Here is a 20,299-nt window from a genome sequence, read left to right as displayed (position 1 = left end):
AGTTGGAGAATATATATATTTAAAATGAGAAAGGTATCCACTAGGTTTCAAACCCAAAACTCCTTGGGAGATTGGGAGCAATGGGATCACCTTCTTACTCCATCACTAATTTTAAATATTTCAAATTTGTGTTAAACAAAAAGTATAATTATATTTCAAAACAAGATCATGCATTTCTTCTTTTTACTATAAATTTTGCGATAGTTTGTTTCTTTGTTTGCTACCGTTCCACAGCATTTCCAACACGCAGAACAAGAATGATAGTTTAATTCTTTATTTTATGCCACTTCGGCCTTGGCCGAAGTGGTGGGCTGCTGCCCTCACAAGCATTGTGAGGGCAGCGGTTCTAGCCCCCACAAAAGCATTGTGGGGGCTAAATGTTCTTTATATCATTCTCCCTTGCGAAATGCAAGTGGAGTATGGACATCCTCTCCTGTGAGGGGTTATTTGTATTGGGCATGTACTTCATAGAATTCATTGTAATAATGTAAATTCCAATCATGTATATGTAAATATCAGTGTAATACCTCTGCTACAATAAGCAGTTGTTGTAAATATCTGTGTAATGCAGTAATCTGATGATTAATCAGTCTCAAAAAAAAAAAATTCTTTATTTTATGATCATAATTTGACCAGAATAATTGATTAAATGCATGAATGAAACCATTAAGTGGACAATTCAATGGTTTCGGTTAATATGAATCCAAAAACCCCCTCAAAAGGCACAAAAATTTCGGACTCCAGTCAAACTTTAGAACACAATATATTCATTGACCGTCAAAACTGTTTCAATTTACAAACAATCAATTAAATATGAGATAAATGATAAAAGTTTGACCACAAAAACCTGAATATTTGCCCAAAACCGTATCATTTATGCATGGAATAGCACTGCATGGATCACATACATGTATTTAGTTACTTTTACTAATTTTCATCGCGCAATTATTCGATTATTTATATACAACTGTTAGGTTTTCTTTTTAACTTTAGTCAGTTTTCAAAATTTTAAACCACACAATAATTAAGTGGCAAATTATTTTTTTTTGTGGATTTTTTAGTCATTTAATATGCGTTAATAAGATTGACCTTATGATTAATGGAGTTGATTTTCTTTTCAATATTTAAAAATAAATCTAATTCATATATTATTGTCCCGAATATTACGAGTTGTGGCTTCTAAAAAATATTTTAATGTGTATGCTTTATGCATCATCATAAAATTGATTTAAAAGGTGTTAATATATATTTTTTGGTAAATTTTAAAATAAGTTGGTAATTTAATATTCAAAGCAAAAGAAAAAAAATGAAAAGTTTATGTGAATTACCATAATTGAAGCGCTCTTAATTAATCGTTTCCTTGTTGATTATTTTGACTCGTTTCTTCGTTGAGGAAGTCACGGCTTCCCCAGATTGAGAAAGTCAAATTTCTCAGGTCAAATCTCAGAACATAAAATTAAAACAGCTCCACCAAAGCTTGAGCCTCATCACATATAAATAAATACCATAATCTTCTCTAAAACCCTTAGAAAGAAAGAGAGTTCACAAAATAATCATCTTCTCAAACAACCCCAACACACAAAACCGAAAAAATGTCCCAACTCCATAGCAACTCTTCCTTCACAGCTTGCTTCTTCCCCACCACCACCACCAAAAACTCCGACCACCATCCATCTGACCCACCGACTCCGCCGCCGCCTCCTGCACCCATCTCCGGCAAGCCAAATCTTAGCACTTGTCTCTACAACACCCATCTAGGCCTATTCTCCCTCACTTGGTCAATGACCCTTTTTGGCCACTCTCTTCACCTTGACCATCACCCTTTTGATTACGGCAACTCATCTCCCATTTCATTCTGCAGCAACTCATCGTTTTCTCATGCTGCTTTCTCGTTTCATTTACACATTAAGCCCTTGATCTTTTGGAAAAAACGTGGATCCAAAAAGCTTAGTGTCATCACCACAAACAAAGCATCAAAAAACATACAACTCTTTTGGGATCTATCCAAGGCAAAGTTCGGATCAGGACCCGAACCCCAATCCGGGTTTTACATAGCCGTTGTTGTAGATGGTGAAATGAGCCTTCTTGTAGGAGATTGTATCAAAGAAGCCTATGCAAAAACAAAAGCTCAAAAGCCAGAGAGAAGCCAAGCACCGCAGGCACTTGTGTTAAGAAGAGAGCACGTCTTTGGCAACAAAGTTTACACAACAAAAGCAAAATTTGGAGGCAAAACAAGAGATGTTTCAATAGATTGTAGCACAAGCAACGATGCTAGGCTTTGCTTTAGTGTTGATAACGTTAGGGTTTTGCAAATAAAGAGATTGAAATGGAAGTTTAGAGGCAATGAGAGGATTGATGTAGATGGGGTGCCGGTTCAAATCTCATGGGACGTGTACAACTGGTTGTTTGATGATTTCAAAAGCAACAAAAATGACGGCAATGGCCATGCCGTGTTCATGTTCAGGTTTGAAGACACCGTAGACAATGAAGAAGAACAAGAACCCATGTGGCAATTGCAACAAAGTTCTTGTAGCAACTTTGGCATGAGTGGGATTGAGTGGAGGAAGATGAGAAAGAGCCTGATGAGAACAGCTAGAAGTTCGTCGTCGTCGTCGATTTCCATGTCATCATCTTCATCAGGCTGCAGTTCTTCAGTAATGGAGTGGGCTAGCATGGAGGAAAGTGAATTGAGCCCCGGCCCCAATGGCTTCTCTTTGCTTGTTTATATCTGGAAGAAATAATGAAAGCTAGCAGCTGGTGCTTCAATTATTCTTTGGTAATGTTTTTATTAGAAATTAATTAAATTAATTTTAATTCTCACTAACCCCCATTTGTTTATGAACATATGTAGTTTAGAATAAAAATTGAATCAAATCATTAGGACAAATACACATTGATAGTACTTAAATTATTCTCTTCTTCATCTGACATTATTTCTAGTATGCTTTTGTATTCAATGTAATCAAAGTTACCAAAACAGATTCATTAATCAAAAATTGAAAGCCATTGTTTCAATGTCGTTCTGCGTTTTTTACTTTCATGAAACTTATGGAAATGGCCTAAAATTAAGGTTCATTAACCAAAATAGTCCAACTTAAATCTTTTTCTGAGCACATTATCGACTGCACCGGCCATCTATTGTCATATTGCGGTCGACATTCGACCCGACGGCTAGCAGGAGCCGGGGGTATTATTGTCCGAAATGCTCTTTATTTTTCTGAAGCAAGATCGGAAAATGTAAGTTGGGTTATTTTGATGAATTAGATGGAAGTGTGGGTTATTTCTGTAAATTTTCCTTTTCAACGTTTCTTTTTTCATCTGGGTTTGGCCTGGAGACTCTGGCCTTGAGCTGTATGAGTATAATTGGAACAGTATTTTGTTTATGTGAAATTTCCGAGATTCGGACAAGAAGCATGTGGCGTGGGGCTCTTTCTTTTTGTTGTGTCTTATTTGGTTTTGCAATCGTCTACGATTTCGGCACAAAGTTCAAACCAAAATTTAACCAATCTTCGCCGTTGATCGCGTCGGATCCTCCAAAGTAACATCATTGGACGGTTCACATTAATATACCGACGTTGTGTAAGAACACAACATTACAGTACCCGATCAAAAAACGGCACCGAAAGCACAGTTTTGACCACACGCCTCTCTGCTGCTTTTGTTTTGTTTTGTTTGTGAGTGGAAGCCAGCCAGTGAATCAGTGTCTCGTGAATCTAAAAGGAGATAATCTAAACTCTAGATTTTCACAATTAATTAGTTTTCTTTTTAAAGCATAAAAAACGGTTAGTTTTTTGACACGACCGTGACTCGTTGCGAGTGCTAGCTACCACCCGGCGTAGAATATCACCCACATATGTTTTCCCAATTTTTATATGAATATATTAATTAAATAGCATGCCATGATTGACCTAAGCAAGAAGATAATTATAAAAAAATAATAATAACAATAAGGTAAAATTATGAGATTTAACCAGCTGTCTTCTAAGCTAATAATAATTACTAAAATAGTATGATCTCATTTTTTTTTTTCTGATTCAAGCACTCTTAATTATTTACAGATTTAATCATGAGAGTATTCTGATCCTTCTTTACTACCGGCGATGTGAACCTTTTGATAATCAACAATTCGAGTGTAATTCGGCCGTGTAAGAAGCCGTGCCATGTGATGCGTTTGTGTTGTAGTTCCATGTTCTTGACCATTGCTGCCCAAAATCGGTAAAAATGTATGGGGCCAGTTTGTGATGTGCTAGGTTAACTGGAATTGATTAAGGTGACACGGCTTGATCAATATTGTGTTAAATACAAATTTAAAAGTTCTCAACACGTAAATTTATATGCGATACAATTATATGAATTAATATATCCGTTTGACAATTTAGAAACACGAACTGAATAATCGATCACCCTGCGAAAAAAATTAGTGTGCAAATACGCGCATGATTGCCGCACACGGAAAGAGTCGTCTTTATTTTATTTTATTTTGAGCAGCGAAGTTGAGGAAACGACCGTACCGGCCAATTCGTTTGCGGTAGTTGAAGAAATGTCCAAGTTTGTAAATGGAAAATTACTCAAGAAGACAATTAATGTTGTTGATTCCATGCATATGGACAAGGAAAAAAACAAGTGTGTAAGAGAAGTGGAGGAGCGGTAGGGACAAACAATGCACGCTTAGTAAAAGTCAAATCTAAAACGAAACAAAATAACCATCCACTAATTAATTAAATTAAAATAAGTGTGTTGCGTTATTCTATCTCATACTTGGGGGCTTCCATTGGTTTAGGTTGTTTCCTGTTTGTTTTGTTGCAACGACTTTGAAATGTAGAACCATTAAACGTGTGCTTCTTGTAATTGAGCTATACAATTGTTCTATAACCATTTGGTTTTAAAATAATAGCCGACATATACGACTTTGTGATTATCTTCTACGCATATCATTAACGGCCAGATTGATTGAATTTAATGGTGCAATGATGGATCATCATCGTACACACACACACACACACACACACTATATATATATATATAAAAGACAAAATAGCAAATTAGCGTTTTTCAGTATTATACTCCAATTACAAATTAGCAGCTCTAATCTTAATCAGAAAATTTTGAAATTAGAGAGATTTATGCTTCAAATTAATTTATAGAAATTTATTTTTAAATAGTATGAAGACTTGATCACGTGAACTTTTTCCCACGAAATTTGGGACAAAAAATCATGTAAAAAGAGTAGGAATTCATGGGTTTTAGCCCAAAAAGAAATGCACATAAACCCAACGGTCTTCATTATATAGACCCAATCTGTATTCCATTTATCTCGTATTCATACAAATGAGTACGAGTAGTTTACCTTCACCTAACCTCGTGGATGATATCAATTTTAATACAAAAATGAGGGTGTTTTTTTAAATGAGCAGGGTGCAAAAGGTCCAATTCTGTATTAAGCACAGGTGGTGTTACATCAAACACTCAAATGGGCCCAAAATAATTGTTTTCACGCATCCAGCTGCCCCAGTGAATCAAATTGCTCCAGCCAAGCCTTTCTGTAACAGTTACATCCTTCTGTTCGATCAAAATCACCAAAAAGATGGAAAAACTCAACTGAAGCATCATTGATTGTGCTTTGTTTCTATCTCTCAACAATCAGACACGCATGAATTGTGCTACACTTTTCTGAATCATAGCACAAGGATAGTTCCCAGACAGAACATGGTGTCAGTAATGAGATAAAACATATCTTGTCCAATTCAGGGACCCTATGATACCGACTGCCACGAGGCATGCCCACCACTGCAATCATCAACATCGAACATGAGCTAAACATTACATTTCTCCTGGGTATACTTTTCATTACTTTAATAATGACCTCACACTGTATGACCATCAAACTGATATTTCTAATTAAGCATAGCAGAATTTGTATTTCTAAGACGTCTCTTGTGAGCAAAAGAAGAAGATTTTAAAAAAAGAAAAAAAAAAGACATAATTATGCCATTTAAGTGGAAATAGAGCATTCTTTTTACAGGAAAACAGAAACGCTGCAACATTTTTCCAAGCAGCTGTTTCTACATTCATCAAAGAAATTTAGCAAGGCAGGATCACCAGATGGGGCTGAAACAAAAACTCCCATATTTTTTTTTTTCCCATCTTATGTTTGATATGTGAAAAATTCTAAATTTCTAAGAACTGTGGCAACCCAAAAAGCAATTAAAGCTTCAAGCTCAAGCTTGAAGTGGATGAACTATGCACCAAAGTCGAAGATGTCGGAATACAACGTCTTTGTCTACTACTACTTCTCATTGCAGAAGCAGTTGGACAAGATGATAATTGTGGACGAGGTACAGAATCAGATGACGACGAATACCTACTCGAATGGCTTCTCAATTTCTTCTTTTCCCCCTCTGTAACTCTATCGTCTGATCTAACTTGCCGAACCTTTGTTTCGTTCAAACCCGCTGGAAGAACACAGTTGCAGAGAAAACCTACAGATTATGAAAGAAGAATATTGTATAAGTGGCACATTGCACAGAGACAAACATTCCAAAGATGCAAGCTGGGAAGACCAGCAATACTCCTCTCTTGTTATGGAAAAAATCAGAAATACAATAAACAAATAAATAAAGTTGACTAACAATAGAATCGCAACAATGCAACAACATTTTAACAACTAAAACCCATTTCTATGAAATCAACTACTCTATTTCAATGAAATCAACTACACCTTCAATCATTTCTATATTTAGACAGCTGTATTAAAAACTTCACCAATGAAACTAACATCAGATAAACTTAGAAACTTCTGATTGATTATTGCCTGACATATATATATTAGGCACTATTGAAGTTTAGCTCATCAGTAAAACAATCCATTTAATAACTAGGCATAGCAACCAATTAGATATTTGTCCGCATCGAGTTTCACATACCCTTCACTGCCATAGATTGCTTTTGGACTTCATCCTTCGCTCAAAATGTATCTACCTATTTAGGAGAATAAGAACCCATAGAGTATAAAAACCTCCCAGGCTCGCCTTTGCTACCTTATGCTTCCTAGTTTACACATTCACCCATCTAAAGTATAAGTAAAACGAATGTCAACCTACACGCTGGTTACTTTGATTGGTAAATCCTGTAAGTGGTCTAAAATTCAAATCCCGCTCACACCGGCGTTAAAATAAAATTTATAATAAAAATACAGACATAGTTGCAAAATTTGACCAAAAAACAAAAACTTATAACATAATATTTGGATACATATACGTACATAACAAATGAAAATAATTCTTACCCAAGCGAGCGAGACGATTAACCCATCGAGGAATTGGTTTCCTAGTGAGCTTAAGACACACATCATTGCAGAAATGATTACAGTTCTTGGTGATTAGATGATACGTATTGCCAGAATACTCCTCGGCGAGTTTTTCCATAAACGCGCGCACTTCCCTCGGCCCGAGATCCGTTCTCCCGATCAATATCGACTTCCTAAACGTGAATCCCGGACACTGCTTCGGCTCCACTTCAAATATCCCCGTCGTCGAATGATCGTGCGCTCCGAATCCGTACTCAACGCCATGAACTGAAAAAAGAAAAAAAATAAAAATAAAAAACATTTTTTTTAAAAAAAAATCACCATAGAAATGACAAATTTGCCAAACGGATCATAGAATTAATACCTTGGACGCCAGAATGGTAGATCCCGAGGCCGAGCCAATAAGCGTAGCCATTCATCGGAGTTAAATCGTAGACGTTCAAATAAACCGGAACCGAACCGGTTTTTTTCTTCCGCGGAACCGTAACCATTCGGCAAAGCATTTTGTGCTTTGCTTTTGCTTTTGCTTTTGCTTTTGTTTAGCTCCGCTTTGGTGAAAAGAAAGAGAAGAGATAACAGAGGAGGAGGAGATGGAGTGTGACAGGCAGTGGGCGAGTAGGAGGGGTACTGCGGGGAGCTTCCTGCAATTAACGGAAACTTCTGGGGGTAAATTGGGAAATCAAGGCTCACAGTAGGAATTGTTTCGTGGATTTATTTTATTTGATAAGAATCTTCTACTTTGGTTCTACCGGCAGGGTGCCGAAAGCCGAAAGCGAATGCACCGTCACTTATCCTCGTGTTCCCGTTTCTTTATACTATTTTTTAATTAATTTTCGATTAACTTATTAATTAATTTATCTTAATTATTGAAAACTTAGCGGCTACAGCAGAGCCAGAGGAGCAAAGTGTACTATGTGGAGTGTGCTTCGTGGCCCGATTAGTCAGGATTTTGCAGAATACGCACTGGATTTTTGTTTTTGTATTTTTTTTAAATCATTATTTATATGGAGGCACTGTAAAAGTATATTTTTTAAAAGAAAATGCGTTGGGCTTGAGTATGTCACGGATTTTAATGATAATTAATTTTTTACGGTTACGGAATTTAGGGGACATTTAGATAGATTAATTTAGGCGCAGATGTTCACGGTTAAGTTCGAAGTAAGCCTAAAAAAATATGGGGTAAAATCTGATTATATTAAATACTTATGTAAGTTTCAATTATATATATATTTTTTTAACATTATATTCCTTCGTCTTTGAGTTAATGGTACGTTTATTTCATAAAATAAAAATGGGTTGAGAATGTGAATGTGTTGGAATAAGAATGAGATTCTAATATTTATTTGACAAAAATAAATGAAAATGAGAGTGTATTGCAATGTTATTAATGTGTTTACTTGACAAAATAAATGGGAATGAGGAATGGGAATGGGAATAAGAATCAATTTACCAAAATACCCATAATATTAAATAATATAATTTTCAGTAACTAGTTACATATATAAATATTATTATAAAAATGATATTAATTAAAAAATAAAATTAATAAAAAATTATGTTAATAATGATAATATTAATAAAAATAATAATAAAATAATTAATAAAAATTAATAAATTATTAACAATAATTAATAAAAATTAATAAATTATTAACAATAATTAATAATAACTAAAATAATAAATTTAATAAAATTTATTAATAATAATATGACATTTAAAATAATAAAATTAATTGTGATTTGAACGAGAATAATTCGGGAAATATAAAAAAATTAGAAGGATACAAAAGTAAACAAGAGTTTCATTCTCATTCCCAACCCTCATGAGAATGAGATTCTCTTATCTTATTCTTAAATTATGTGGGACCCACATATTTTATTCTCATTTCTAAATTATATTTTGTCAAGTAAACATAAGTTTCATTCCAATTCTTTCATTCTCATCGCCTAAACCCTCAAGTAAACACACTATAAAAGAAATAAGATGTCGATCAGTCCAATCAAGGATTTTAACCAAATGTATTATATTTATTTGTAAGTGTAGAGTAAAATTTAATTGTATCAATCATAAATATACAAGCTTATATGAAAGAAAAAATATATAATTTTGATTCGATATATGTTTTCAAAGAGTGAAGCTATGCTTACTTAGTTTAGATATTTAATTTGTATCTTAATTAATGTGTCAGAATATAAATTTACTGCATATTTGAATTAAAAATAATTACGCATAAAAAATAATCTATCACTTCAACTAATAATATATCGAACGCATTATTTACCACATTAATTGAAATACAAACTAAGTATTCCATTTAATTAAGTTGAATACTATTGATTTTCAAATTACGTTATATTATATAAATTCAAACTGACGAGAATCATGTCATAACTATCAGTAGCTTGAAAAATGCTTCTCTTTCGATTAATTTAGTAATTTTGACGAATATTAAATTGAGTTGTGCGCCTCGTAGAGATGTGAAGTGGAAGAATAGATGAACTTTGGATCCACGGGCAATCATAACATGCGCCGTACCGTCGGCTTCGGCACGAACTATCGCCCCGTGCTTATGCATTAAAGGCACGGGCGTTTGCTTCATAATTTTTTTTTTTATTTTTTTGGGATTAATTAACTGGGCATGAAGTTCCAAATGTATCAAAATTTTGGCGCTGATCTCATTGCTTATATTAATTTAATTTGTTTGACAATTGCCATTGGTGAACGCCCGAATGGGGCTTATTGTCTAACGGCATTGATAGGTAATTTTTCTTTTCATAAAAATATAAAATATGAATACATTTCTTTTTAGACGTTGTTATTATGAGTAAATTTCTAAACTAATCTCAACATAATTTTTTATCAATTATGTGCCATAATATGATTGATTGATTGATTGAAAATTAAATAATAAAATATATTGTGTGGGTTGTGCTTTTATTTAATCAATTATATAACGACAGATGAGATTGTGCAATCAATTTATGCGAGATATCCCCCCCCCCCCCCCCCCAAAGTTTGTCTTATAGTGATTCTTTTGTTTTTTTTGGTAGTGGAGTTTTTTTATCCTACAAGTGAATTTTTTTTAATATATATATTAAATTATTTAATATTTAAAAATTACATTAAGTCTCGACTAATTTAAATTTAAGTCGGATAAGAATATTAGGATAATAAAATTTTTCTAACATGTATTTAACGCAACTGTCTTCCTAACTCTCGAATCGAAGACCTTACTTAAGTTAAAACAATCATTTACTAACTTATCTATGCACTTGTTGGACTGTAGTGAAATATTTTAATTGTAGCAAGTGCATCATTATCGTGTATATGTATAATTCAATACAAAAGTGTGAATGATTGTATAATATTTTATTATCCATTTTGTAAATTTATTATTCCTGCATGGTCTAGACGATTCCGAAAGTAAATTTATAATCCATTTGTAGAAATAACTCCATGATCCCAGAATTCAATACGGGTGAAATTCTGATATCCACATTAGCCCTAAAGTTGAAGATTCATAGTCAAAGATACTGGAATTTCGCTGGGTTAATTTGAAATATTCAAAATACATTAATGGATAAAGTAAGGTAATAGATGGTGGAACCAATTGCAGTCTAGTCCTTGATCCCCGTACGAAATTGATTTTGTCACGCACAAAATTTGGTTTTTTTTTTTTTATAATTTTCATATATTGATAATTTATACACACACACACACTACAATTTAAAATTTATCAAAGAATAATTCAAAAATCTATCTAACAAACTTTGAAAAAAAATCCACCCCTACTCTCTATTTTGTCGAAAGGGAAAGCTGGTGCCATCAAAATGGGGGGGCCTTGTGATAATTATAATGTGTCAGATTCAGGTAGCTAGGCAACGTGAAATTATTGTTGCTAGTGGATGTCGGGTGCTGTATGGTCCACGCAACAGATCCGATAACAATTAATCATATCAATATAACCTACATGAAATGGGCAAAGATAAGGAAAGACACCATAATCCGAAGTTTCTCAATAAACACTTATTTACTTTTTAGAAATAGACAAAAGAAGCCAGAAGCCCTCAATTAAATATCTGAGTAGAGATAGGGTCAATTTAATAATATTGTAATCTTTAAAATAATTAATATTATGTGAAAATGATCATTTGCTAAAAAAATAAATTAACTATATGATAAAATTTATTTTTAAAAATATTATGAGTTTTAAAAATAGTTGTATAAATCTTATTATTAAACTGTTGTAAATTATTGGATTTGACATAGTATTAAATAAAATTTATTTATACATTTATCAATATATATATATATATATATATGATATTGTTTATTGTGTATATATAATAATTGATACCTAAAATAAATATTTTATATTAGTAATTTTATCTTTTATTTTGTTATATCAACATAATTAGTAATAAAAATAATCTCTTTAAAGTTAATGATTTTATTCTTTAATTAATAAGAATAATTTTGTATTTTTATAATATATATGAGGATATATATATATATGAGATTGTATTAAATATAAAATTGATTATCAAAATCAAATTTTAAAAAACCACAACTTCCCTACTTTTCAAAGTTCTTTGTAAGACGAGATGATTTTTCCAAAAATATTTTTTTAAAAAAAAAATTTAACAATCACTAAAATTAACTTTTAATTTCTGAAAATTATTTTTGAGCCGTTCAATGTAATCACAAATGGACCCATAGCCCTTTCCTATCGGGTGGATTGGATATTTTTGTAACCCTAGTGAGTATAGAAAATTGAGATGCACTTTATAGATTTGTTATAAAATAATCTTAATAGTTGTCTAAGTGTAAATATTAGTAATAATTGTTTAAAAAATTTATTTTTCATTTAAAATAAAGACAGGGACATTAATATATTATGATATTGTAATGTCCATTAAAACTTCTTAAATAACATAGCCACCAAAATTCATGTGCTATGTTAATACTCTCACGAAACCGCGAGAGTAAGCTTATTTCTGAAACAATCGGATGCGTTTCTGATTTTGGGGACAAATAGACCGAGCAATGTAATGCTGATAATCCCCCAGTTAATTCCGAAAAGCCCCCACCTCCACAAAATATAACGGCTGCGATAATACGGCCCAGATAGGAAATATGGGCTTGATCTCAATTGTTTGTGTGAAGGCCGAACGACGATTCGTTTAAAACTACGTACGACACGTCGGTCTGTATTCAAAGGCAACAAAGCCTCCTCCTCCCTCTCAATTCCCAAACTCAAAACCCTCAAATAAATACATAGCAAATCAAAATTCGGAGTCTCATGGCTGGCCTAATCCGCTCTGCAGCACAACGAACACTTTTCTCTTCTTATTCCGCTACCTCGAAAGCCCTAATTAACGGACTCCATTGCCAATCACGAAATGCCATCTCAACATTTCCGTTCCAATCGAGTCCCTACTCCACTGATACAATTACCAAATCGCCCTTCGAAGCTAACATTCTCAGAATCCTCCGCAATGAAATCGAGTACCAGATCGAGTACGCCCCTCCTCATCAGGTAACTACAACAACTTGCACATTGTTATAAATATTTTAATTTGCTTTCTATTTGTTTCCCGGGAAAAAAAATGATTTTTTTTTCTTTTTAAAAAAAATTCCGGCGATCACATTCACATAGCCTGCTACGAAATTCAATTCGTATACAGTTGAAGATCAACCAGGAAAGCAATTAATGATAATGAAGGCGAAATATGGAGAGATTGAAGATATCGAAATCAAAGTCTCAATGGTTGATGCTGTCGAAGTAGTTCCTAAACCTGGAGACGACAGCACCGGTGAAAACGTGCGTCTTCATATTAGCTTGTTAGTTTGCATATCCAAGGAAAATTATTCTGATGCCATTGAGTGCTGGTGCTCTGCATGGCCAGATTCTTTAGTAATTCATAAACTTTATGTGCGTACCAATGATAACAAGCGCCCTAGTCTTTACAAGGGACCTCATTTTGGGTATGATTATATTTTCAATACTACCCTAAAAGCTGCTTTTGAGGTCTTTGGTTTGGTATCTTAGTTTTGATATGTGATTACTGTTTCTCAGGTCTGTGTGTGAAAAGCTTCAGAAGGTGTTTCGGCGGTACTTGGAGGCAAGAGGGGTAAATGATGAACTCTGTGCTTTCTTGCACGAGTATATGATAAATAAGGATAGAATTGAACTTATTACATGGTTGGGAAAGATTAAGTCTTTGGTTGAAAAATAAATGAACTTTGTTCACGGTGCCTTTATAAGGCTGCTTGTTAAATTCGTAATTTTGCATTGATTAGCTTGACTAGTTGGCTGTTATCATGCTTTGTTGTTAGAGGTTTTGACTACTTATAGAATGTAGCTACTCAAATATGAAATACAATTCAAAGTAATTGATATCTCAATATGTTATGGACTTCTTCTGCTTTTATTTTCTAGTCCTATTTTGAGATTCCCAGCAGAGATTGACGAATTATGCTGGCACTGGCAACTGTTTTATGTGTATAAGTTTGTTTAGTTGTGTAGATGATGAGATTTATTTTTCATGCTATAATTTGATAATATCCATAATGATTGCTCAACAGATTGTTTCTTAAATATTTTGATTTTATAAAAGGGAAACTAGAAGAAAGATTTGTTTTTGGGTCTAAATTTCTCCAATATTTGCCTCCAAAAGATTAAAGATTCAATCACTGTTGGTGTGTTAAGAATGCCTAATATTGGGCCTTATGGATAGTCATGATTCTTCTTCTTGGTACTTCTGATTCTCTGGAGATGCACAATATTACAGGATATTATCTCCATGACTTTTCTGCTAGTTTGATAAAATATTACTTTCGAATCTTATTTTTCTCTCTTGCGCATGGGCTAAAACGATAACCATTTTATTCCTCTCGAATCTTATGGAAATAGAGGTGAAATAATCAAATGGATGGTTGTATCGGAATTGTTAATAGTTGAACACATTGTATCAGTTGTTTGTTAGTGAACCTTCAATTAATCTGACCACGACAACATCTCAATAAACAACGTGGTATGATCAAAGGTCTTTACTTTCTTACCTGCTCATTTTCTATTATACCAGCTGTGCAAATGTACTTTCTTTGTTAACCAATCTTCAAGTCTGCTGGTATGTAGTTAGCGGATACTGTCTTTTGGTTGAGAGAGAGTAGAATATGATTGCTGCTTAGGCATCAATAGTCTCTCTACATATTTGGTCTGAAGTTTATGTCTATGTGCTTGTAGGACTGGAGTGATAGATATAAAAGTTCGTAAATGAGACACCAAAAATCAGATTAAAAAAATTAAAAAAAAAAAAAGAAATCATACACATGTAAATTTACTTTCATTGGATCAAGATATTCCCAATCTGATTCTATAATTATTGAATTCACAAATTGAACGAAAAGACACCAACTGCGCAGGCCATCTGTTGGTTGCACTAGGGCCAGGAACCATGTGGCAGATTGCTCAAGCATTATGTTTGGGGGTAAACTCCTACAGCATCATGATCAGGATACTCTTTCTGTGATAAAATTTAGACAAGGCTGATGCTACTATATGTGTACGTGTGGTAATGGGCAAAGATGAGTGTTATTGAACCACAAAACCATAGTAGGTCCTTGTTACCATCTTGTGAGAGATTTAAATTGCTTTCACTAATTTGACTGAGATACTAATATATATAGTGATGGTGGTGAGATGGACTACATATGTTATGCACTGTTTGTGCAGTCCTGGTCTTAAAAACATTTTAGGTGATGTATCAAGGGTGGTGGGTGTTATAATGTTTAAACGGTTAGCATAAGTTTCCAAATCAAGTCAAACTGGGTATAAATTTTTCCAGTGAATTAATGAGACTGATTCCTCAAGCCATCTGCTTTATAGTGTTATTTTTCCATGACTTAAATCTTTTTCCTATAACTTCATTCATTTTCCATTGTTATATTGACATTTTTTTTAGATCAGATTTATTATGTATGTATTTTATGGCATTGTGTTTGCAGGACTGATTAGATAAGAGAAAGTTTACTAGACTACTCCTAATCATCATGTTTCCCATCTCATGCGCCGCTGTGTTTTTGGATTTCTTTAACATATATTGTTGTGAGCTCTCTCTCATATTCAAGGTTTTTGTAAACAGTAAGAAGGTTGCATTCAGCTAGTGTCCGTGAAAAAATAATCTGCAATAGTATATACTTTTAAGATCATTCAAGCTTTCCTTAGTTAAAGTTGTGCATTTTTTCACTGGCTTAGTTTGAATTGAAGGTGAATCGGGGCCAATTATTGTTTTGTATGCAGTTGAAGGAGAAGCTTAGGCTAAGTTGTGGATTCACCCATGAAAGAATCCAGAGATTGATTTTCACTTTTTATTTTGGAGAAAGGCAGTGGATTATGTCGGCAGGACCCCCGTTTAAATATTGTTAGATGTGGGTATAGCTTCATAATTATTCATTATGGTCACATTACATTGATTTTTTATTATTTTTTGTCAAAAACCATAAAGGCTGATTAATTATTGCAGCCACCTAATTTGTCTTCCAAGATTAGCCAAGTCAAATCTACAGTCCTGAGGTTGCTTGTCTTTTACACAATCTTGGATTATGGTGTTTGATGTAAATTCATCGTAAGTCATAGTAACATAAACTGCCGCAGGCATCTATTTAGTAAATGAGCTGAAGCTTTTCCCAGTTCTACTTGCTTGTTTGTTTTTAAACGTGAACACGCCGATAAAGGATATTTAAAAGGTATTGTTTCATTTTTTTTTTCTCAGTATATTAAACTATATCATATCTGAAGACCATATTAGGTTCCGATTAATCTATATTCGAGTCAAGTAGGATCATTAAGACGATAAAATTATTCTAACAAATATTTAACGTAATTATATTTTTAAGTCTCGATCTGAGTATCTTGATAAACCTATAACAAACCTATAACAGTCCTATGCCAACTAATCTCCAAACTTGTTGGTTTGTTCCATCCGCGGTGGATGTAATGACCTCTGTCCTTTTAGTTATTGACACACGGAAATTCATCAGGTGCAGGCTCCGGAAGTGTATGAAATGCTACTATCTTGACCCTATACAAGAATAGTAAAACCCAATCCTGATCCAACAGTGAAGGCAAATGAATTGCCCATTGCATATTATGATCTCCATTATTTGGCGTGTCCCATTTTTATTTTCCCAGATTCCTAATTATCGACTTACTGTGTCTTGTATTCTTATCCATTCTGCTTGGTTCCAATTCGCCAGAAATCTGTTTGTTTGAGTGCTTAAAAGCAACATCCATTCATCCAAGGCCTAACTCATGGCACTTCATAAAAACTTTTTGCGTTGAGGGGACAAGTATAATGAGGCTGACGATGGAGAAGTTGAATTTGGAGCAAATGGGAAGTGCCCATTTGTTGGGTCCAGCCAGGTTAGCATACAACTTAACTTTACCAACCATATGAAGAAATTAATAAGGAATTATGATAGATGTGATGCAATCTAGGCTGACTATCACCAATATTTTAATACAAAATAAAATCTTTTCTAGATTTTGAGATCAGTTGTTGAAAACGACACAGGACATGCTTCTCAATAGAGGACAAAAATACTTGCATTTAATTGAAGTAAATAGAACACGTCTTAATCTAAATTCATCGAATTCCCCCATTTGGGTTTCTCCTTGTAGTGTTGACAAATTCACACGTTACCTCTTTGGTCTGATTTTAGGGTCATTTTAGTTTTATATAAAATTTGAATAAGCAGTACTATGTAACTATGTATCGAATTAGATGTATAAGGGGAAAGTTGTGAAGAATGTGAGATCTTTTTAAGTTTTAACTGCTAAATGTCATTATTGCAAAGATTTTCCTTTTAACTGTCTATGCAAGTTTGATTTTGAAGTTTAGTTTTTCTGCATGTTGGTTCAAAATTTTTCGAAAATAACCCTTGTGTGTTTCAGATTATTCTTAATGTTTGTGCCATGCTTAGGATACTATACACACTGATTATTCACAAACCAATGCAAGCGTCTAGGTTTGAATAAAATTAAAGTTAGAACATGTAAGGACAAATGAAAAATGAAAAATGAAAAACTCTCAAAACTTCTTTGTGAATAATATACATGATAATTAACAAAATCTCAATTAGGATGCTATGAAAATTAAGTTAAAAATAAAGATAAAAAAAATATCTAGAAGAAACTTGATCAGAGCTTGAGTGACAAATCAAGCTTCTTCATTTCCTCTTGATTATTTTTCAAACCACCGCCACCATTTTCCCACCAATAATTCCTTGTTGCCCCATGATCTACCTGAGAAGAAGAGCCCATCATATTTCTAACTAAGCTGAATCTACGGGATGATGTTGCTGCAGCCGCTGTTGAATAATAATTCTCCATTGAAGATAACCTTCCAATTGCTGGTTGCTGCTCAATAGGAGGCCTAGACCAATTGTTATGTCCATAAATATTTCCATTCCCATGAGAAGTAGATGTATGACTAGGCTTGTGAATCATTGAGTGAACTTGAATTCCAAGAGACCTATTATAAGCAGCACCGTGGAGAGGAAGTGAAGAGATGCTAGAGTAGTGATTTTGGTGCAAGTATGGCTGCCCAAAAGCGAAAGGTGAGGCTGCTGTGTATGTGCCTATTCTTTGACCTCTTTTTGCTAAAGTTCTCTCTCTTTTATGAGCATTTTGGTGCCCACCAAGAGCTTGTGAGCTGTAGAATTTTCTTTGGCAGTAGTTGCATGAGAACACTCTTTGCTCAGAGGGGTGATCATTAGTTGCGTGAGGAGTTTCTGAAGAAATTTGAGATGATGAGCCCGTGTTGTTTAGGCTGTCAATGAGATTGAGCTCTTGATTGAAACCTTGATCATCAGAATCACTTCTATCAAGGTTTAGATCAAACGAAAGAGTAGCTTTTGCTTCTTCTTCATGATCCCCTACTTTGTTTTCCTCCGGAGTTGAGATGATGCTCGATGCCTCTGAAGGGCTTGGATCTTTACTAAGTGATTCCATATGAGAGAAAACTTCTTGAGCCTATGCTCTCTTTATTGGTTGGTTAGGAAAAATGAAAAAGGGGATAATACAGTCTTTTGATGGGAATTATTTAGTATAAAAGTTTTTTGTTCTACTATATATGGCAAGGATTCACTATTCCCAACTTTTTTCTAAAAAATCATAGGTATCGGTGGGTTACACACACATACAAACAGGTAGCCACATCTATCCATCATAGAGCTGACATTTCTTGATAGATCGTTTCTTGAGTGCTTGTCATTGGACTGCATGTATGCTCATCAAGGCTAGTGATTTCACTAGACAATTTTCAGATACTGAAATGCTCATATCATAGTGTCCTCTTTATTCTTGCATGCTGCTGGTGTTAGGTTGTTATGGCCATGTGCAAGCTCTCAAAAAATATCATGGGGGACAAAAGTAGACCACACAACTCTCCTATGTACTTCGAAGGGTCACTATGTCTCTTGTTATTATATGCTTTGAGCTGCTTGTTCTTCTTCTCCTTTTGTGGGGCTCTTTCTACTTCCTCAGATGGGTGTTTTTAGCTTCTCATTTTTTTAAATATTTTCTTTTCTTTTCTTTTTTTCCGTTCTTTCTTTCTTTATCTTCTTCTTTTTTATGAAGATTCCTCCATGCTTGTCAATTCAATTAACCCATTTATGAGTTCCACGAATGTCACAACAAAAATTCGTAGGATTTTTTTTTTTTTTTTTATATTTTTTTAGGATTCGTTTATTTTAACTTTTTGACAGTTGTGTTATGTTATTTAAACCAACCAAACAATTAGTAGTATTATCAAATTCGATTCGAAACTTGTGAATTCAGCTGCGTTAAATACTTGTTGGAAAAATTTTTACCGCCCTAGTGGTTTTACCCAGCTCACATGTGAATTAATCGGATCCAATGTGATCTCGGATACTAGATGATTTAATGCACCGAAAAAATATTCATAATGATAGAAAGTTTTTATTCTACAATAACAACATAACTATGTCAAACAAATTCTCATAAAGCAAAAATTTAAGAGACATATTTAAGTCTCCCAAGACCTTATTTGAATTAGATGTTAGAGCATAGAAAAGCAATAATAAACCAAAAAATATCTTAGAAATTAATTAATCTGTAGCCATACATGGAAATGGCCTTCTTCTTTTCTTCTTGGGTGGATTAGATGAATAATAAGTTAGAAGGGGGGCAATAAGGTAAAACACCACATTAGATGTCATGATCAAATTAGGTTTGTCGTATGTGCCGTGAAAGGTGGGGGCCAAGAGGAATGGCCGACAAAGAAATGGTAAAGGGCTAAAGGCCTATGTGGAGTCCCTCTCCTTTCGTAGTGCTGGGTCATGTTTAAGCATAAGTTTGTTGGATATTTTAATTATTAGTTTAAACATGAACAAATCCCCATAATTAAACCCCTGGAGATAAGCACTACCTTAGCTTTAATTAGCTTTTTTTCAACTAAATACTTTATTATAGCCAACTGATATCTTTTCATCCAATTAAAACCCCCACATCAAAAAAGTTCCAAAAAGAAAGAAGAAATGTGCGAATACAGTGGACTTTGGCATTTTATTTGTATTGGGTGTTTTAATTTGTTTATGGAATACAAAACACCCCATATGATTCTTTAGACAATTAAGTTGTCTAATCAGATTGAACCAAATCTCTTTTTGAGATCTCTTGTCTAGTCTTAATAAACAAATCCATACATGCAAATGAAATTGAAACCCTTCCAAAAAAGAAACCCATGAAAGTGTTATATCGTTTCCCTTACTTTCCCCTCAACCGTACCCATTAGCCTTTGAGAAACTTGCATGGCCAAGTGGCTCTGTCTTGTGTGTTTAATTACCAAACGAAAGTCGTTTATGCTCACTTCTTTTCTTAAAAAAAAACCCAGTGGCTTTCTCATTTTCGGTGGGTGGCGATTATTCTCTTTTGTATCCACTAAATTCTTTGCTGGTACATTTAAT

At 33.8% G+C, this 20,299-nt stretch overlaps 4 protein-coding genes across 4 annotated transcripts; 2 read left to right on the top strand and 2 right to left on the bottom strand.

The window, feature by feature from the left end:
• Positions 1-1,477: 1,477 nt before the first annotated feature.
• Positions 1,478-3,015, top strand: LOC102620001 (hypothetical protein). The gene has a single exon (XM_006483385.4). It carries the CDS (start codon positions 1,593-1,595, stop codon positions 2,739-2,741), a length of 1,149 nt encoding a protein of 382 aa, XP_006483448.1. The 5' UTR covers positions 1,478-1,592; the 3' UTR covers positions 2,742-3,015.
• A 2,939-nt stretch (positions 3,016-5,954) lies between these two features.
• LOC102620287 (deSI-like protein At4g17486) lies at positions 5,955-8,081 on the bottom strand. Its single transcript, XM_006483386.4, has 3 exons — positions 7,671-8,081; positions 7,286-7,573; positions 5,955-6,479 (listed from the first exon to the last, which is right to left on the bottom strand). The coding sequence occupies exons 1-3, from the start codon at positions 7,807-7,809 to the stop codon at positions 6,205-6,207; spliced, it is 702 nt and encodes a 233-aa protein (XP_006483449.1). The 5' UTR covers positions 7,810-8,081; the 3' UTR covers positions 5,955-6,204.
• A 4,440-nt stretch (positions 8,082-12,521) lies between these two features.
• On the top strand, positions 12,522-13,740 carry LOC102620576 (uncharacterized protein At2g39795, mitochondrial). Its single transcript, XM_006483387.4, has 3 exons — positions 12,522-12,845; positions 12,966-13,294; positions 13,386-13,740. The coding sequence occupies exons 1-3, from the start codon at positions 12,609-12,611 to the stop codon at positions 13,543-13,545; spliced, it is 726 nt and encodes a 241-aa protein (XP_006483450.1). The 5' UTR covers positions 12,522-12,608; the 3' UTR covers positions 13,546-13,740.
• Positions 13,741-17,383: 3,643 nt separating this feature from the next.
• On the bottom strand, positions 17,384-19,135 carry LOC102620838 (zinc finger protein 3-like). The gene has a single exon (XM_006483388.4). It carries the CDS (start codon positions 18,321-18,323, stop codon positions 17,511-17,513), a length of 813 nt encoding a protein of 270 aa, XP_006483451.1. The 5' UTR covers positions 18,324-19,135; the 3' UTR covers positions 17,384-17,510.
• Between the last annotated feature and the right edge of the window lie 1,164 nt (positions 19,136-20,299).

This window comes from Citrus sinensis, chromosome 1 (assembly GCF_022201045.2).
Source record: "Citrus sinensis cultivar Valencia sweet orange chromosome 1, DVS_A1.0, whole genome shotgun sequence".
Classification (NCBI taxonomy): Eukaryota; Viridiplantae; Streptophyta; class Magnoliopsida; order Sapindales; family Rutaceae; genus Citrus; species Citrus sinensis.
This window is presented reverse-complemented; position numbering and strand designations above follow the sequence as displayed.

Coding starts and splice junctions, on each gene's coding strand:
- LOC102620001 (XM_006483385.4), top strand. CDS start 1,593: ATGTCCCAACTCCATAGCAACTCTTCCTTCACAGCTTGCTTCTTCCCC.
- LOC102620287 (XM_006483386.4), bottom strand. CDS start 7,809: ATGCTTTGCCGAATGGTTACGGTTCCGCGGAAGAAAAAAACCGGTTCG. Junction 7,574..7,670: donor CTACCATTCTGGCGTCCAAG/GTATTAATTCTA, acceptor TTCTTTTTTCAG/TTCATGGCGTTGAGTACGGA. Junction 6,480..7,285: donor TAATCGTCTCGCTCGCTTGG/GTAAGAATTATT, acceptor CATAATCTGTAG/GTTTTCTCTGCAACTGTGTT.
- LOC102620576 (XM_006483387.4), top strand. CDS start 12,609: ATGGCTGGCCTAATCCGCTCTGCAGCACAACGAACACTTTTCTCTTCT. Junction 12,846..12,965: donor AGTACGCCCCTCCTCATCAG/GTAACTACAACA, acceptor ACATTCACATAG/CCTGCTACGAAATTCAATTC. Junction 13,295..13,385: donor TACAAGGGACCTCATTTTGG/GTATGATTATAT, acceptor ACTGTTTCTCAG/GTCTGTGTGTGAAAAGCTTC.
- LOC102620838 (XM_006483388.4), bottom strand. CDS start 18,323: ATGGAATCACTTAGTAAAGATCCAAGCCCTTCAGAGGCATCGAGCATC.